The 16,024-nt window shown below is 50.1% G+C and overlaps 1 protein-coding gene across 3 annotated transcripts in view; it reads right to left on the bottom strand.

Moving 5' to 3' along the window:
• Positions 1 to 16,024, bottom strand: part of ALK (ALK receptor tyrosine kinase) — a 979,633-nt gene that overhangs the window by 57,248 nt on the left and 906,361 nt on the right. For all 3 annotated transcript variants that reach the window (XR_012422518.1, XM_065527229.2, XM_005576218.5), the window contains one exon: positions 10,470 to 10,632. Coding sequence is in view for 2 of the 3 variants with exons in the window: in XM_065527229.2 (XP_065383301.1) it covers positions 10,470 to 10,632 (163 nt within the window). In the remaining variant the exon portion in view is untranslated. The remainder of the gene's footprint in view (positions 1 to 10,469; positions 10,633 to 16,024) is intronic.

The raw sequence follows: 16,024 nt of genomic DNA, 5'->3' as shown, positions 1-16,024 counted from the left end.
ATGAGCCGACTGTCTATTCCCATCCCGCCAGTAACTCCTTCTGGAGCAATGTGTGTGCAGACAACAAACAACCCATCAGGATGAAAATAAAAACAGAGCGTGGGGATGGGAGATGATTTCTGCTGCCTCTTAGGCTGCGGCAATGAAGTCAAGCAAGGATGGGGAAAAAAAGAACTCTCTTCTGAAGTATATCAGAAGAGCGGCACGTCTTGAAGACAGCTAGCGCACCAGCTAACAAATGGGTCCCCAGAGACCAGCTGCCAGGGTACAGGACTCAGGAGACTTTCACATCCATGTGTATTCAGATCCAAGGTCTTTTACGAAAAACCAGGAAGAGATGCAAGGCAGTTTTGCCCATGTGCACGCACGGTAGCTCCTTTATCTACAGCTCCAGGAAATGTCCCTTCTTCCCAGTGTGTGAGGGGCTCCCAGAGCTCTCGCAAGGCAGAGCCCACGGCCCTTCTGCACAGGCTTTCTGCGAACATGGCAGGCAAGGAACTGAGGACTTCATGAAATGCAAATGGAGAGTCTAGTGCCCACTGCCCTGGTGGGTGCCTGGGCACTGATGGGAGTTTATCGAATGTTGGGAGGGGTGTAAGGCTTTGTGGACCCGAGACAGCTCCAGGCTCTTCAAGAGCTCACAAAGAAACTGGGGAGATGATCTTCATGATGAAAAGAGAAGTCTCCCCATAGGGTGGCTACGTTCAGGAGGCGAAGTGGAGGGCTCCGGGGCTCCCTGATCAGATGGGGCCATTTCCTGCCCCTGAGCCCTCTCTGAGCCCCAGCCCCTTCCCTAGTAAGAGAAGAATCGTTTTCATTCCAAACAACACAATAGTCCAACGAAAGGAGCTCATGGGTGAAAGCCCCGGGGAAGCTGCGAATCTCTGGCCAAAGTAAGGGTTGCCAGGTGCTTAGGGCCAGGAGGGAGATGGGGGACTGCAACAGGTGGTTCTGGGGTGTGGGGATGGGGTGAGGAAGGCTGACGTTGGCTTCATGTGGAGCTTGCAGATGGGTAGGGCTCTGAAACAAACAGAAAGAGGTGGTGGGAATTGGCGCTAGTGTGAACGGAAGTGAAGAAGCAGGGAGCCTCTGGTATGTCTGGCTGTAGCAGGTGGATGGAGTGGGAAGCTGAGGGCTGTAGGTCTGGAGAGGGCTGTGGGCTGATTACCAGCATCCTCCAATGTGCCAGGCACGACGCATGCTCACAGGCACACGGCATCACCCGATAGCCATAAACAACAAATGTTATTAGTCTCACTTGACAAATGAGGAAACTGAGGCTCAGAGGCACTAAGTAACTCATCTGAGGCCACACAGCCAGTCAGTGGCTGGCTACGGTCCAAACCCTTGCACATCCCCTCTTAGAGGTCATTTCCTCCCCAGTGTGCTGCTGGGAAGCACAAAGAGAGGGGTGTGAGAAGCTATTCGCCCCTCCGAATTCCCAGACCCTCAGCCAAACACTCCCTCCTGATCCATTAGAAATGGACAAGGTGATAACGATAATTAAAAGGCTGAGAAAAAGGAAAGCTTATTGGTGAAAGGTAAGAGGAGGCAGCATTATTTAGCTCAGTGAACCTGGGTAGGGGACAATGTGGCGGCTTCCTGTCGTCTGGGGACAGCAGTGTGGATGGGCCCCAACTCTGACCTGCTCGCTTCCCCAGGTTTCTGGGGCCTGGTCAGGCTGCATAAAAAAGTCATCTCCACCTGAAGATGTGGTTTGCTTGGAAAAGTTCTGCCCAAGACGAAGTCCTCAACCTCCCCACTCCTGCTGTGGTTGAGTGGTAAGCATCATGCTGCCCATTCCTTTTGGCATCATTTGCATAGTCATTTGCATCAACCATGCATTATGAATCATTCTGGACTCTTTCGTATGTTTAAATTTAGCCAATTTATTATATTTTAGACATTGTTTGTTCCTGACTCCTTTTACCCTTCCTAAGCCTTCTTTGCTATTTTTCCCACCCTGCTCCCCTCAACCACCTTTGAAAGCCAGCCCCATCTATGTCTTGACCTAGTTCTTGATGGTGAGCTGGGATGGAAAAAGCCCTGGGCTCCAAGTCATCTGCTGGTTCTTGTCCCTGTTCTTTTGACTGTGTGACCTGAGGCAACATGGTCCATGTCTCAGAGCCTCAACTTCCACTACTGAGGAAGAAAATGAAGACAAGAACCCCTGCTCTCATGGGCATACAAAACGAATCTGAGAAGACTGCAAACCCATGCAAAGCACAGGGCGAGACCGGGGCTGGGGTCAGCTTTCTAGATTCCAAAGCAGACAGTAGAGCTTGGCGAGCAGGTGTCCGTGGCTGGGTTGTACTTTCCTGGGTAGTGGCCTCAGCCCCACATTTCCAACCCAGATGAGAGGCTGGCTTAAAGTCAGGGGGAGCAGGCAGCTGCCTGCCTGAATTTATTGCAGGGGTCCTAGAAGGAGTAGCTCCCTCATCAGTCCCCTGAAGCCTAAAATTCCACCATTAGAGCTTCACTGCTCTGGAAGCTTCTAGTTGCTACTACAGGGCTGATTGCCTTCGGAGTGGGATGTGCCACAGGTAGAAAAGCAAGGGCTTGAATGCAGACAGACCTGGATCCAAATCCCAGCTCTGCCACTCAGGGCCAGGAGTAGGCTGAGCCCAGCGAGGTGCCTCCCTCCCAGGGAGGACCTTGCACTCTATTGACCCTGAGAGGAAGCACCTCCTTAAATTTTCTGCCCAAGGTGCTTTGCTTACCTCTCCCTGGTCCTGACCCTGCCAGTGTTACTCACTAGCTGTGTGACCTTGGGTAGGTTATTTACCCTCTCTGAGCCCAGATTCCTCATGTATAAAAAGGGGATAATAATACCTACCTTGGAGGGCTGTTATGAGAATTAAACGAGATGATGCTTATAAGGGACCTACTTCAGAGCCCAGAGGATAGCCAGTGAGTGACAAATGGCAGCTGCTGTCATCCTGTGCCCCCATGGGTGAGCCTGTCCACTCCTTCTCCGGGGGTGACTTCTGGGATGCAGAAGGGGACCAAGTGGGTGAACCAGGGCATGGCCAAGGGGCCTTGGGGTCAAGGCTGTTTAGTTTCACCCAGAGCCCACTTCTGTGTAAAGCACAGGGCAGCCTTAGCACTTCTGAAGCCTTAGCACTTCTGCACCCTGTGAATCACGTTACACAAACTCATGCTACGATAATAGCCTCAGCCTGCCTCTTCGAAGCTTTCTCCCCATCCCTTGTAAACAATTTATTTTTGATGGTTGAGAAACAACAAGAAATTAATATACCTGCCACTCAAGTGGGGAAAATGACTCACAGTGATTCCAATTTACTGGAAATTACAAGATACTGCTCTCGACGAGCTGATGCTGTAATTTTTTTGTTTTTCCTCATCTAAATCCATGTCCCCTGGTCAGAATAGATGTTTATTGGGTTTGTGTTTTGTATTATTGACTGCGAGCCATTGTTACCTGATGTAATTGAGTTGTGAATCTTTTTTAAATAAAGAATTAGCAGCAAATCAAAGTGACTGCCTGCCGGATCCTGAAATGAGAGCACAGCTGGTGTGTAGCACAACCACAGTGTCCACACCCACATGGGGGATCCTGGGGGAGAGAGCGGACTCCCACTCAGAAAAACGGAAGCGCCCCATTCCTTTCTGGCATACCCTCTGGAGGAGCGGGAGAGCAGCACCTTGCTGTGGGCTCTGCCTTTAACTCCCCATGGGATCCTGGGCAAGGTCCTTTTCTCTCCTGTTTCTCAGTTTCCTCATGTGTGAAATCAGGATGGTGAGGTCTGTCCTACCCACCCTGCAGGGTTATTGTGATAACACATGATGCGTGTGAGTGTGGATGGAGATTGGACAGCGGGAGATTTCTGGTCAGGTATATAGTGTTATATAGTATATAGTTGTATTATCCAGATAGGGGTCAGGGTTGAAGGGCTCAATTGTGGAGGCAGATGCTTTTCAGTGGGGCCGGCCCAGGTTCCACTCTTGTGGTGTCAATGAGCAAGATTCATGCTCTGTTTCTCCCTCAGCACCTTCCTGGCCAGTGTAGCCCTAAGTGCCTCGAAACACCTGAGCTTGCAGGGACTTCAGTGACCTCTCTCCATAACTTCTCGCTCTGCAGATGGAGCCTCTGGAGAGGAGGGAAGACAACTTTCTAAGTCACATGGAGCATTGGTGGTGGAGGTTGAACTCAAACTTAATTCTGCCTGCAGCCCATGCATCTTTGCCTAATTCCTCCATCTCTGACATTCCCTGGTCTGTGCCCTTTACAGCGATGGCTATCCATACAATTACTTTGGCAATTAATCATGCCTGTGACATCTCTCCTACTATTGTCTAGAGCTTGATTGGCATTGTGGACTGTTATTAAACTTTTCTGTCCTGTGGTCTTTCTAGAGACTATGAGGCTCCAGAGTCTCAGGCCTTTTCTACCAGTCTAGTCAGTGCCTGGAACACAGTAGGGCTCCATGGTTCAGTGCCTGGCACACAGCAGGAGTGTTATGGCTCAGTGCCTGATGTACGGTAGGACTTCATGGCTCAGTGTCCTGTACACAGTTGGGGCTGTATGGCTCAGTGCCCTGCACACAGCCGGGCTTCATGGCTCAGTGCCCTGCACACAGTTGGGGCTGTATGGCTCAGTGCCCTGCACATAGCCGGGCTTCATGGCTCAGTCCCTGCACACAGTAGGGGCTTTATGGTTTAGTGCCCTGCACACAGTTAGGGCTGTATGGCTCAGTGCCCTGCACACAGTAGAGGCTCCATGGCTCAGTGCCCTGCACACAGGGCTGTATGGCTCAGTGCCCTGCACACAGTAGGGGCTCCATAGCTCAGTGTCTTGCACACAGTAGGGGCTCCATAGCTCAGTGCCCTGCACACAGTAGGGGCTCCATGGCTCAGTGCCCTGCACACAGTAGGGGCTGTATGGCTCAGTGCCCTGCACACAGTAGGGGCTCCATGGCTCAGTGCCCTGCACACAGTTAGGGCTGTATGGCTCAGTGCCCTGCACACAGTAGGGGCTCCATGGCTCAGTGCCCTGCACACAGTAGGGGCTGTATGGCTCAGTGCCCTGCACACAGTAGGGGCTCCATGGCTCAGTGCCCTGCACACAGTAGGGGCTGTATGGCTCAGTGCCCTGCACACAGTAGGGGCTCCATGGCTCAGTGCCCTGCACACAGTAGGGGCTGTATGGCTCAGTGCCCTGCACACAGTAGGGGCTCCATGGCTCAGTGCCCTGCACACAGTTGGGGCTCCATGGCTCAGTGCCCTGCACACAGTTGGGGCTCCATGGCTCAGTGCCCTGCACATAGTAGGGGCTCTATGGCTCAGTGCCCTGCACACAGTAGGGCTCCATGGCTATTTGTGGAGTTGAATGATGGTGTTATCTGGCTGCACACGCTGGTGCCCCAGGTAAGGAAATGAGTGCCATTGGTAGAGACCATCAGGAACGGCTGTGGTCCAGGTCAGCTGGCTCCAGCTGGGACCTGGGGCCTCTTGTCGGTTATGTCTGAAGAGCAGGTGAGCTGTGTGAGGACTGCCATCAGGAGCAATGGGCTATGCTTGACAAATGGTGTTGTATGCAATCTGTGTGTGTGTGGTAGTGGGTGGGGAGGAGGTGGGGGCAGGACTGCAGGCTGAGAAGGATGCTGGTCCTAGACAGGTAGGAAGGCAGGTGGGCTGGAGGGGGAGAGAGGGATGAAGGAGGGGAGAAGTCAGGGAGAGAGAGGGGGTGGGCTGGGCTAAGTGCTGGTGCCTCTGCCTGGGGCAGACCACCCGTGGGCTCTCACTGAGTCCCCCGACAGACCTCTCAGAGCTGGGTTGTGCCATCGTCTGTCTCCATTTTGTGACAACACTGAGGATGCTGTCCCCCTCCCCAGCACAAACCCCATAATCCACGTTCTTCTTGTGGCACTGCAGTGGCCTCCCACGCTCCCATCCGCTCCAGCCACCCACCCGCTAGACACCATGGTCACTCAGCACCAGCGCCCAGAGGCCCCCTGATCAGGGCCTCTCGCTGCTGCCCTAGCCTTGCCCGTCCTCAGCCATGCACGTGGGAGAGTGGCTGCGCTCCTTGTCCTCGCTTCCTCAGCCCACGCCAGAGTGTGGATGTAGTCTCAGCGTTGTCCCCGACTCCACATTCACTCAGTCCTCAACTTACGCTGATCCCAGCTCCTGAACACCTCTGGGCCTGTCCCCTGCACCTAACCCTGTCCTGGCTTAGTCCTTTTGACCCTGGCCTGAGTGACAGTGACTCCCTTCCATCGGCTCTCCCCACCTCCAGGCCGTTTCTCTCACTTCCAACCTCACGTTGTCACCAGGGGGACTAAGAGGCATTTGGGGGTAACACTGAAGCCCCAGGACCTGGCCTTGCTGCCTCCAGCCTCGGCTGCCCCAGGCCAGCTTTGCCCGACTTCTCATCAGCAGTACCAACTTCTTGTGCTCACTGCAGGCTCTGGCCACCCGCTTCTTTGTAGACAATGCTTAGGGCCTTCGAACTTAACCCAGGTGCCCATCTCCTGGCAGGAGCCATTCACAAGCTCAGCTGGGCGCAGTGCCTTTCCCCGGCCTCCACAGCAGCACCTTGTGTAAACCTCCACTGTGGTTCTCTCTACACCCCATGGAGATGCCTGTGCACACACCACCACACCATTGGCAGCAGTGCCTCTGGGGCAGGGCTGGATTTTAATCACCTTTGCACACTTGGTGTCAGGCACGGCATCCTAATGGAAGCTTACTATGGTTCCCTGAGATCTGCAGAGCAGGGGGAAAATGAAGCTCAGGAACCTGGACACACAGACTGCATCACCTGTCAGAGGAAGTGGTAAGTCCAGGGCAGGGAAAGCAAGACATGGTGGGTGGAGGAGATGCGGGTTCCAGGGCTGCACCCAAGCCCCCATGCCAGCCTGCTGTCTCCTCCTGCCTGCCCTGCCCCCCGCTTCCTCTCCCTCTTTCTGGGCCTCTTCCTTTGGGGAGGTGGGCAAAGCTATAGAGGGTGGGAGGTGGGCCCAGGATAAGTTACCAGCTAAGAGTGGGGGTGTTTCCAACTGTGTACATCCTGGAGGATGCCCCAGGCAGTGGTGGTCGCCCTTTGGCATGAAGCTGGGGCTTGGCCGCATTTGCTCCCTTCCCTTCATCTCCCCAGCAGTGGGCAGAGAAGTCAGCGGAGTGGTCCTAGTGCCAGGCCTCGGTGGCAGCCACGCCTCCAGGATGGGTGGGTTCACTAGGGCTCGGCTCCCACCTTTCTGTGTCCAAGCACCTTTTTCTCACGTCCTCTGGTGCGTCTTGTGTTTTTTTCAACAGATGAACTGTACTTATTAAATAGCAATAACTACTATGGAGAAAAAGTCTTCCAGAGAAAGGGTGCTGACTTCTCGGTCATATTCGGACTTGGGGACATTTTGAAGTGGTCTAAAAATCAAATCATTAACTGCCTGCTTCTTAGATTACTAAGTTATGTGACCAGTAGAGTCAGGTCATCTAAGACCTGAGTCTCTGCCAAGGCCAAGGAGGAGGTGAGGGTCAGGAATATCTGTAAGAGCCTTTATTTAGTTAAAACACAAGTATTCAAAAACAACAATGACTGGCCGGGTGTGGTGGCTCACATCTATAATCTCAGCACTTTGGGAAGCCAAGGCAGGAGGATCACTTGAGGCCAGGAGTTTGAGACCAGCCTGGCCAACATGGTGAAACCCTGTCTCTACTAAAATTACAAAAATTAGCTCATGCCTGTAATTGCAGCTACTCGAGAGGCTGAGGTAGGAGAACTGCTTGCACCTGGGAGGCGGAGGTTGCAGTGAGCTGAGGTGGCACCACTGCCCTCCAGCCTGGGCAACAGAGCACGACTCTGTCTCAAAAACAGCAGTGACAAAAACCCCAACGGAGTGGCTTTTGGTTTTGGTTCTTCCATTTTGATATAGTCCTATCTTAGGCCAGACCAAAATGTCTCCTTTACTAATTTGGATACTTCAAACTGGCTGCTTCAACAAAGGCAAAATTGCCAGACAGTGCTGAGGCCCGGAGCTGGCCTCAGTCTCAATATTTCTAAGAGATGAGTGGAGACGGCTTTCTGATTTTGGCTGGGATTCTATCAACGCGCTGTGGAAATACTGTGGCACTTCATGCAGATCAGAAACCTGACTTGACTTAGATATGGCTGTGATTAATGATAAATGGGAAAATGAATTAATTATTATTTAATAAGTGTAGTTCATCTGGCAGTCCAAATTTTTCCGAACACAGGGCTCATCCGAGGAAGTCAAAGAGATGTCTTTGGAGACAGGAAAAGTCAGACACTAACGCGTATGGGGTGGGTGTGTTTGGAAACCCTGCCTGGCTGCTGCCTGCTGCTGGATAGCAGCGTTGCTTCAGCTGATTTCTCCGCCCGTGGGCCAGGGAGCACCCACCATGTGTAAGCATGGTGCCAGGCACTGTATATCACCTTTACAGCCCCTGCCTCTCAAAGATGGGGAATCAGAGTCTCAAGAGATTAACTGACCTATGCAAGTTTGGAAGTGAGCTTGATTCACACTGTCTCGGGGGAACACAGCCCAAGAGAATCCCCAGGCAAGGGATCTCCTGACAGTGTGCCTGACAGTGTGTCCCCCTCTGGGGCACAGGGAGCAGGGGAATTCTGGCCAAGCTGGCATTAGAGTTGCCCTGGGCAGGGGTAGGACAATGGACTCTTCTGGGGGCTTACTGTTGGGGTTCCTGTGCACCTCGCAGCTGCTCTGCTTTCTCCTTCGTATTGCTTTTTGTATATGGGGTATGTTGGCCAATATCCCTTCAGGAGGCTGGGCCCCTCTCATAGCCTCTCATTTCCAGAGGCTTCCAGGAGGTGGGTGGTGGGCGATTCCTATGCCCTCTTTCCTTTCCTGTCCCTTCTGCCCTCTGCATGCCTCCCAGAGTCCAGGCATAGGCTTTAGTAGAAAGACTTAGAGCCAGAGCGCCCTGGGTTTGAATCCCAGCTGCATCACCGACTGTGCAGCCTTACATGTGTTGCTAAGCTCCTCCGACTCCAGGGTCCTCACATGGAAACATGGGAACACCAACAATAATGCCACCCACCCTATGCTAAAGCAGGAGCAACACCTGTGGGTCCTTAGCAAGTATTCATCTCCTCCTCTCCAGGAGTCCTTTCCTCCCTGCCCCGGCCCCACGGAGGCTTGGCTCAGCAGGAAGGGGAGGTCTGGCTTGCTCGTTGTAGCAGGGCCAGGGGTGGTCTGGTGTCTTCCGGGATATTTACTGGGGGTGTGTGGGCACTGTAGCAGCTAATCTGATTGTAGCCCAATCTTGTTACAGCATTTCTGCCCGGAGTGCCATTTAAAAAGCACTTAGGGCTGTCCCCGTAACACATTTACCCTGAGGCCCCAGGGATGGGGCTGCCACAGGAAATGTTAACCTGGAGAGAGAAAACAGGGCAACTTGAGAAGCCCCTCTCCTTCCCAGGAGGCCCAGGATGTGGTGGATGCTGGAGGCTGCGGGAAGGGGAGGGGCGCTCATTTCCCATTGTTTCTGCCCCCGGAGGACATCGCTCCCACAAGGCATAGTGGTTCTGCTTTCCTTTTAACCTGCCCTGCCATGCTCCGTGGAGGGGCTGCATGAGGTGCTGCCCCAGATCTCTGGAGGTGGAGGCTGCTTCTGGATGTGTAACTGTGGGTAGGCTCCTGACTCTCTGAGCCTCAGTGTCCTCATTTGTAAAATGAGGATGGCAGCACTGGCCTCGCCTAGTCATAGAGCTCATTTAGGGGCTACCCAGTTTTATCTAAGTCCAAGACTTGATCAAGCTAAGAGGTTCTAAAAGGCTGCATCGACATCAACTTGTTAGAACTGTCAGTTCTCAGCGCCCACTCCAGACCTGCAGAACCAGAAGCTCCAGGAGGGGCTCTTGCAATCAGGGTCTCCACCAGGCCTCCAATCTTACCATTAGCTTCCTTTGATGCCATGGCCTCAAAGTGCTCAAGTGGAGCTGGATCTCCTTGAGCCTGGCCCTGCTCTAAGGGAATGCTGGGGGCTGGGGTGGGTAGGGTTGGGGCTGGGAGGAGCATTCCAGCACAGTTTGCTCTGCTTACCAACAGTGAAGGCCCAGGAAAGGAGGTGCAAGGATAAGAGTTTCAGTTTCAGGTGCATTGTGTTTCTGTTTCCCAAACATTTTACATGCATGCCTCATTTGAAGAGCATTAAGCAATATTCAATGAACAGGCCACCATAATTATCCTTATTAGCAATAATTCTGAAGCTAGCTCATGCATGCATACCACCTCCAGCAAGAGCCTGTGAGTTTCTTGAGGACAAAGGACACATCTTCTTTTGTTGCCATATTTCACTATCCCAAATCTCCCCATCTCCAACCTCTACACCCCACTATGGGCCTGAGTCTGTGGCCTTTGAACCTTAGCACGCCTGGGCACCCCAGGAGCATGTACCCGTAGGCAAGACTCCAGGCCTCTTCAGGAGGGGTGCTCTGCCCTCCCCTCCCCCTCTCCCATACGCACCTGTAGGTGTCGGTGGCTGGCACCTTCCAGATCTGGATGCCCTTCAGGGGGCCCTCGCTTCCCACCTCCACGCTCAGGTTGGAGTTCTGGTAGGCGTTGTTGCACTGCGCCTGGGTGGGACCATGGGGTCCGCTGGCCCCACATGTGGTGAACAGCCAATGAACTGTGGCACAAGAGGAGAGGCAGTCACTCATGTGGCCAGGCCCTCCCTCCCCCAGTGGGCCTCCCTGGGTGACCTCTGAGATGTCTGCTCCATGGCCCCAAACCCTCCATCCAAGATGGTACCAAGGTCGGGGCAAGAAACACCAATCATCCATCAAACTGGAAACTTCCGTAGAAAGTCTACTAGGTACCAGACCCTGAGTCAGAGACAAAGATGGAGCAGACTTAAGATGGACCCTGGCCTTAAGAAGCTTACAGGCTTCTATGAGAGACCCAAAGGGATGCAACCAACAAAAATACAGGACAGCAAGAACAACAAGCCACAGGAAGGCCCAGCCAACACTGCGCTTGGGGAGTTCCAGGAAGGGGAGAAAGCCCCTGCAGGTGGGACAAGTGTGGGCAGCACCTGGGTCTTCTCCCAGGGTCTCACTGAGCCTAGCACGGTGCTGGGCAAACAACAGGTGCTCAATCTGTGCTATTATTGACTGCAACTAACCTGCTCCCAAAGGCTTAGCATTGCATATAGGAGCCTCTTAGCTTGGAGACAATTGAAAAAGAGAATGGAAAGCTCTGTGATGCTACATTGGCCCAGGGACCCAGGCCGGTGGCAGGGGCAGGAAGCCCTGCACTCCCGGGCCATGGCTTGGCCTGCCTGTCAGGCACTCCCTAACAGACCTGCAGCAAGGCAAGGCAGGGCTCAGGCTCCTTATTAAAACTAGCTTGCATTCGGAAATGCAATGAAAGCAGCTTTCAGGCTCTCTATGCAACAGAGTACAAGAAATGGAAAAACAGGTCAAATTTGTCTTTGGTGCATGCTCCTCCTTTTCCCAGCCCCCCTCACCCACTTCCTGGTGTTCTGTGTCCCACCCAATGTCCTTAGGTGGCCTTCTGGGGGCGACACAAGAACGCTCAGCACAAACTGCCCCCCCACCCACCATGGGCCATTTCCTTTCAAACTTTCTATCTTTGAGCCAGACCAAACCTTGGGGAGTTGTCAGATCTCATATTGGCCAGAATTCTAACATTTTTACAACCTATAAAAACCTTTAAAGAGGTGTTGTTGATAAACTACTTTTACTTAAAATACAAAAATCTTATAAGATTGCAGAAATTCCTTTAAAAGAGAGATTAAGTTCAAGTCTAAGGAAAATGATGGAAACATTAATTTGGGTGTGCATAATTTTGCTCACTAAAACAAAGTGAAAACATTTCTGAAGACTGCACTAATTTAGTGATGCAAATATGAAAGCTTAACTTGGGTCGCTGATTATAAGCAATAGAATGAGACTGCTGTGGGCACAGTTGCTAATCTGAAAACTGGGTCAGTTGTGGTGGGTTTTTGTCATGCTGCCCCTGGCCTGGAGTCTGGGAGATGGAAGTTCTGGGTAGGGTTCTAATGCATATGCTACTCAACATGGAGTCCTCAACACTTTTCTGGGCTTTTTTTTTTTTTTTTTTTTTTTTTTGGCAAAGGAAGATGTTGATTTCTATTTGGTTTCTGAATGGTCATTTCAAGGGCTAGAAGGTAATGGAGCCATTCACTTTGGGTGTGAATGAATGATTGTTAGTTTTCTGATTTTTTGTTTGTTTGTTTGACACAGGGTCTCAGTCTTGCTGGGGCTGAGGGCTGTGGGGCAATCATGGCTCACTGCAGTCTCGAGTTTCTGGGCTGAAGCAATCTTCCTGCCTCAGCCTCCTGAGTAGCTGGGACTACAGATCCACGCCACCAAGCCCAGCTAATTTTTAAAACTTTTTATTGAGATGGGGGTCTCACTCTGTCACCCAGGCTGGAGTGCAGTGACACAATCATAGCTCACTGCAGCCTTGAAGTCCTGGGCTCAAGTGATCCTCCTGCCTCAGCCTCCCACAGTACTGGGATTATGGGCATGAATCACCATGCCTAGACTCTATTTTTATTATAAAGAGGGCAAATTTGCTAATTCAGACTCTTTATAAAGGCATTTTTAGCAGAGCTAGTTAGGCCAGTTGCCCTTTTACCCACTCCTGTGCCCAAAATATATATGTGGGCTGTGCTATGTCACCACGTGAGGGGTGATGTGGAAACAACACAGACTTTGAAAGCAGCATGAACACCAGGGTCTGGGGGCAGCTTCATCATTTATTGATTAGGGGATCTTGCTCTAGTTCCTTTGTCTGTAAAAGAGGTTGGATTGGCATATTAAAAAAAAGCAAGGGGGTAGGAAAGTTTGCTGCCAAGTCCCAAACTCTAAAAATGTGACTGTATCCTTGACTCCTGCCTGTATCCAAGGCTGGTGCTGTCCTGGACAGCAGGACATGTGGCCAGGGGAGTTTCTGTGAATATGGATCCCGTGCCAACAGCACCTGGGAATTTAAAGTCAGTGGGTTGGAAAAGACCCCTCATTGCCAAGACAATCCTAAGCCAAAAGAACAAAGCTGGAGGCATCACGCTACCTGACTTCAAACTATACTACAAGGCTACAGTAACCAAAACAGCATGGTACTGGTACCAAAACAGAGATATAGACCATGGAACAGAAAAGAGCCCTCAGAAATAATACCACGCATCTACAGATCAGAGCCATCTGATCTTTGACAAACTTGACAAAAACAAGAAATGGGGAAAGGATTCCCTATTTAATAAATGGTGCTGGGAAAATTGGCTAGCCATAAGTAGAAAGCTGAAACTGGATCCTTTCCTTACTCCTTATACGAGAATTAATTCAAGATGGATTAGAGACTTAAATGTTAGACCTAAAACCGTAAAAACCCTAGAAGAAAACCTAGGTAATACCATACAGGACATAGACATGGGTAAGGACTCCATGTCTAAAACACCAAAAGCAACGGCAACAAAAGCCAAAATTGACAAATGGGATCTAATTAAACTAAAGAGCTTCTGCACAGCAAAAGAAACTACCATCAGAGTGAACAGGCAACTTACAGAATGGGAGAAAATTTTTACAAACTACTCATCTCATCTAGAACCTACAAAGAACTCAATCAAATTTACAGAAAAAAAACAAAGAACCCCATCAAGAAGTGGGAAAAGGATATGAACAGACACTTCTCAAAAGAAGACATTCATACAGCCAACAGACACATGAAAAAATGCTCATCATCACTCGCCATCAGAGAAATGCAAATCAAAACCACAATGAGATACCATCTCACACCAGTTAGAATGGCAATCATTAAAAAATCAGGAAACGCCGGGCGCGGTGGCTCACGCCTGTAATCCCAGCACTTTGGGAGGCCGAGACGGGCGGATCACGAGGTCAGGAGATCGAGACCATCCTGGCTAACACGGTGAAACCCCGTCTCTACTAAAAAAATAATACAAAAAACTAGCCGGGCGAGGTGGCGGCACCTGTAGTCCCAGCTACTCGGGAGGCTGAGGCAGGAGAATGGCAGGAACCCAGGAGGCGGAGTTTGCAGTGAGCTGAGATCCGGCCACTGCACTCCAGCCTGGGCGACTGAGCGAGACTCCGTCTCAAAAAAAAAAAAAAAAAAAAAAAAATTCAGGAAACAACAGGTGCTGGAGAGGATGTGGAGAAATAGGAACATTTTTACACTGTTGGTGGGACTGTAAACTAGTTCAACCATTGTGGAAAACAGTGTGGCGATTCCTCAAGGATCTAAAACTAGAAATACCATTTGACCCAGCCATCTCATTACTGGGTATATACCCAAAGGATTATAAGTCATGCTGCTATAAAGACACAAGCACACGTATGTTTATTGTGACACTATTCACAATAGCAAAGACTTGGAATCAACCCAAATGTCCATCAGTAACAGACTGGATTAAGAAAATGTGGCACATATACATCATGGAATACTATGCAGCCATAAAAAAGGATGAGTTCATGTCCTTTGTAGGGACATGGATGCAACTGGAAACCATCATTCTCAGCAAACTATCAGAAGAACAGAAAACCAAATACCGCATGTTCTCACTGATAGGTGGGAATTGAACAATGAGATCACTTGGACACAGGAAGGGGAACATCACATACCGGGTCCTATTGTGGGGAGGAGGTAGGGGTAGGGATAGCATTAGGAGATATACCTAATGTAAATGATGAGTTAATGGGTGCAGCACACCAACATGGCACATGTATACATATGTAACAAACCTATATTTAAAGTATAATAATAATTAAAAAAATTAAACAAATCATTACAAAATAAAAAGGCATTTCACAGTGAAAAAAAATAATAAAGTCAGTGGGTTGGGGAGGAGGATGGGGACAGGAAGAAAAATAAAGCCTCAGAAAAGAAGTTGGGAAATCCACTCCTCTCCGTATCTATAGTTCCTTGAAACCTGTTCTGCAGACCCAGGCTTTCCTTACAGCAAGTAGCCTGTTTCTGAATGGTCATTTCAAGGACTAGAAGGTAATGGAGCCATTCACACAATGGGTGTGAGGGTGGTCTTATCAATCACAGGGCAGAAGCGTGGCAGTTCAGTTAGTTAATTCAACCCTGAAAATGAGAGAATACATGTATCTATATTACATAGCTAGCTAGCTATGGTCTGACTGTGTCCCCACCCAAATCTCATCTTGAATTGTAGTTCCCATAATCCTCATGTGTCATGGGAGGGACCAGATGGAGATAATTGAATCATGGGGGAAGTTTTCCCCATACTGTTCTCATGATAGTGAGTGAGTTCTCACAAGATCTGATGGTTTTATAAGGGGCTTCCCCCTTCACTAGACACTCATTTTTCTCCTTCCTGCCATCATGTGAAGAAGGATATGTTTTGCTTCCCCTTCAGCCATAATTGTAAGTTTCCTGAGGCCTCTCCAGCCATGCTGAACTGTGAGTCAATTAAACCTCTTTCCTTTATAAATTAGCCAGTCTCAGACATGTCTTTATTAGCAGCATGAGAATGGACTAATACATATATGCATATTCTCTCTCTATATATAAATACATATATATATGTGTGTGTGTATATATATATTATTATTTTTTTCTTCTCAATAGTGTGCTAGGGAAGATATCTAAAGCTATGGGCTTGGCACACTACCTGAGCATCTCACCCTCAGTAGGAACCACTTAAACCTAGGTTAAGATTATTCTAAGGGTTCTGAAATATTCCCAGAGATGCTGGGCTTCTACTTCTGACAAGGTGAGACATCTGCTGAGGGAGCAAGAGGGGCTTAGGCTTTGGCTTCAGATAGGCTGTTTTCTCGTTCTGGATTTTGCTGCTGGCCAGCTGTGAGACATAAGGTAGATTGTACAACCTCTCTAAGCCTCAGTCTTTTAAATCTGAACAATTGGAGACTGTAAGACATACCACTTAGACTTTCTGTGAGAATTAGGTGATGACCTAGGCAAAGTGCTTAGCACAACATTCAGCACTAGAGATGCACAATGACTACGGTTTAAAACGTGTGTAACTTTGT

This window comes from Macaca fascicularis, chromosome 13 (genome assembly GCF_037993035.2).
Source record: "Macaca fascicularis isolate 582-1 chromosome 13, T2T-MFA8v1.1".
Lineage (NCBI taxonomy): Eukaryota > Metazoa > Chordata > Mammalia > Primates > Cercopithecidae > Macaca > Macaca fascicularis.
Note: the sequence above shows the minus strand (reverse complement) of the source record. Positions and strands in the feature narration are given on the sequence as shown.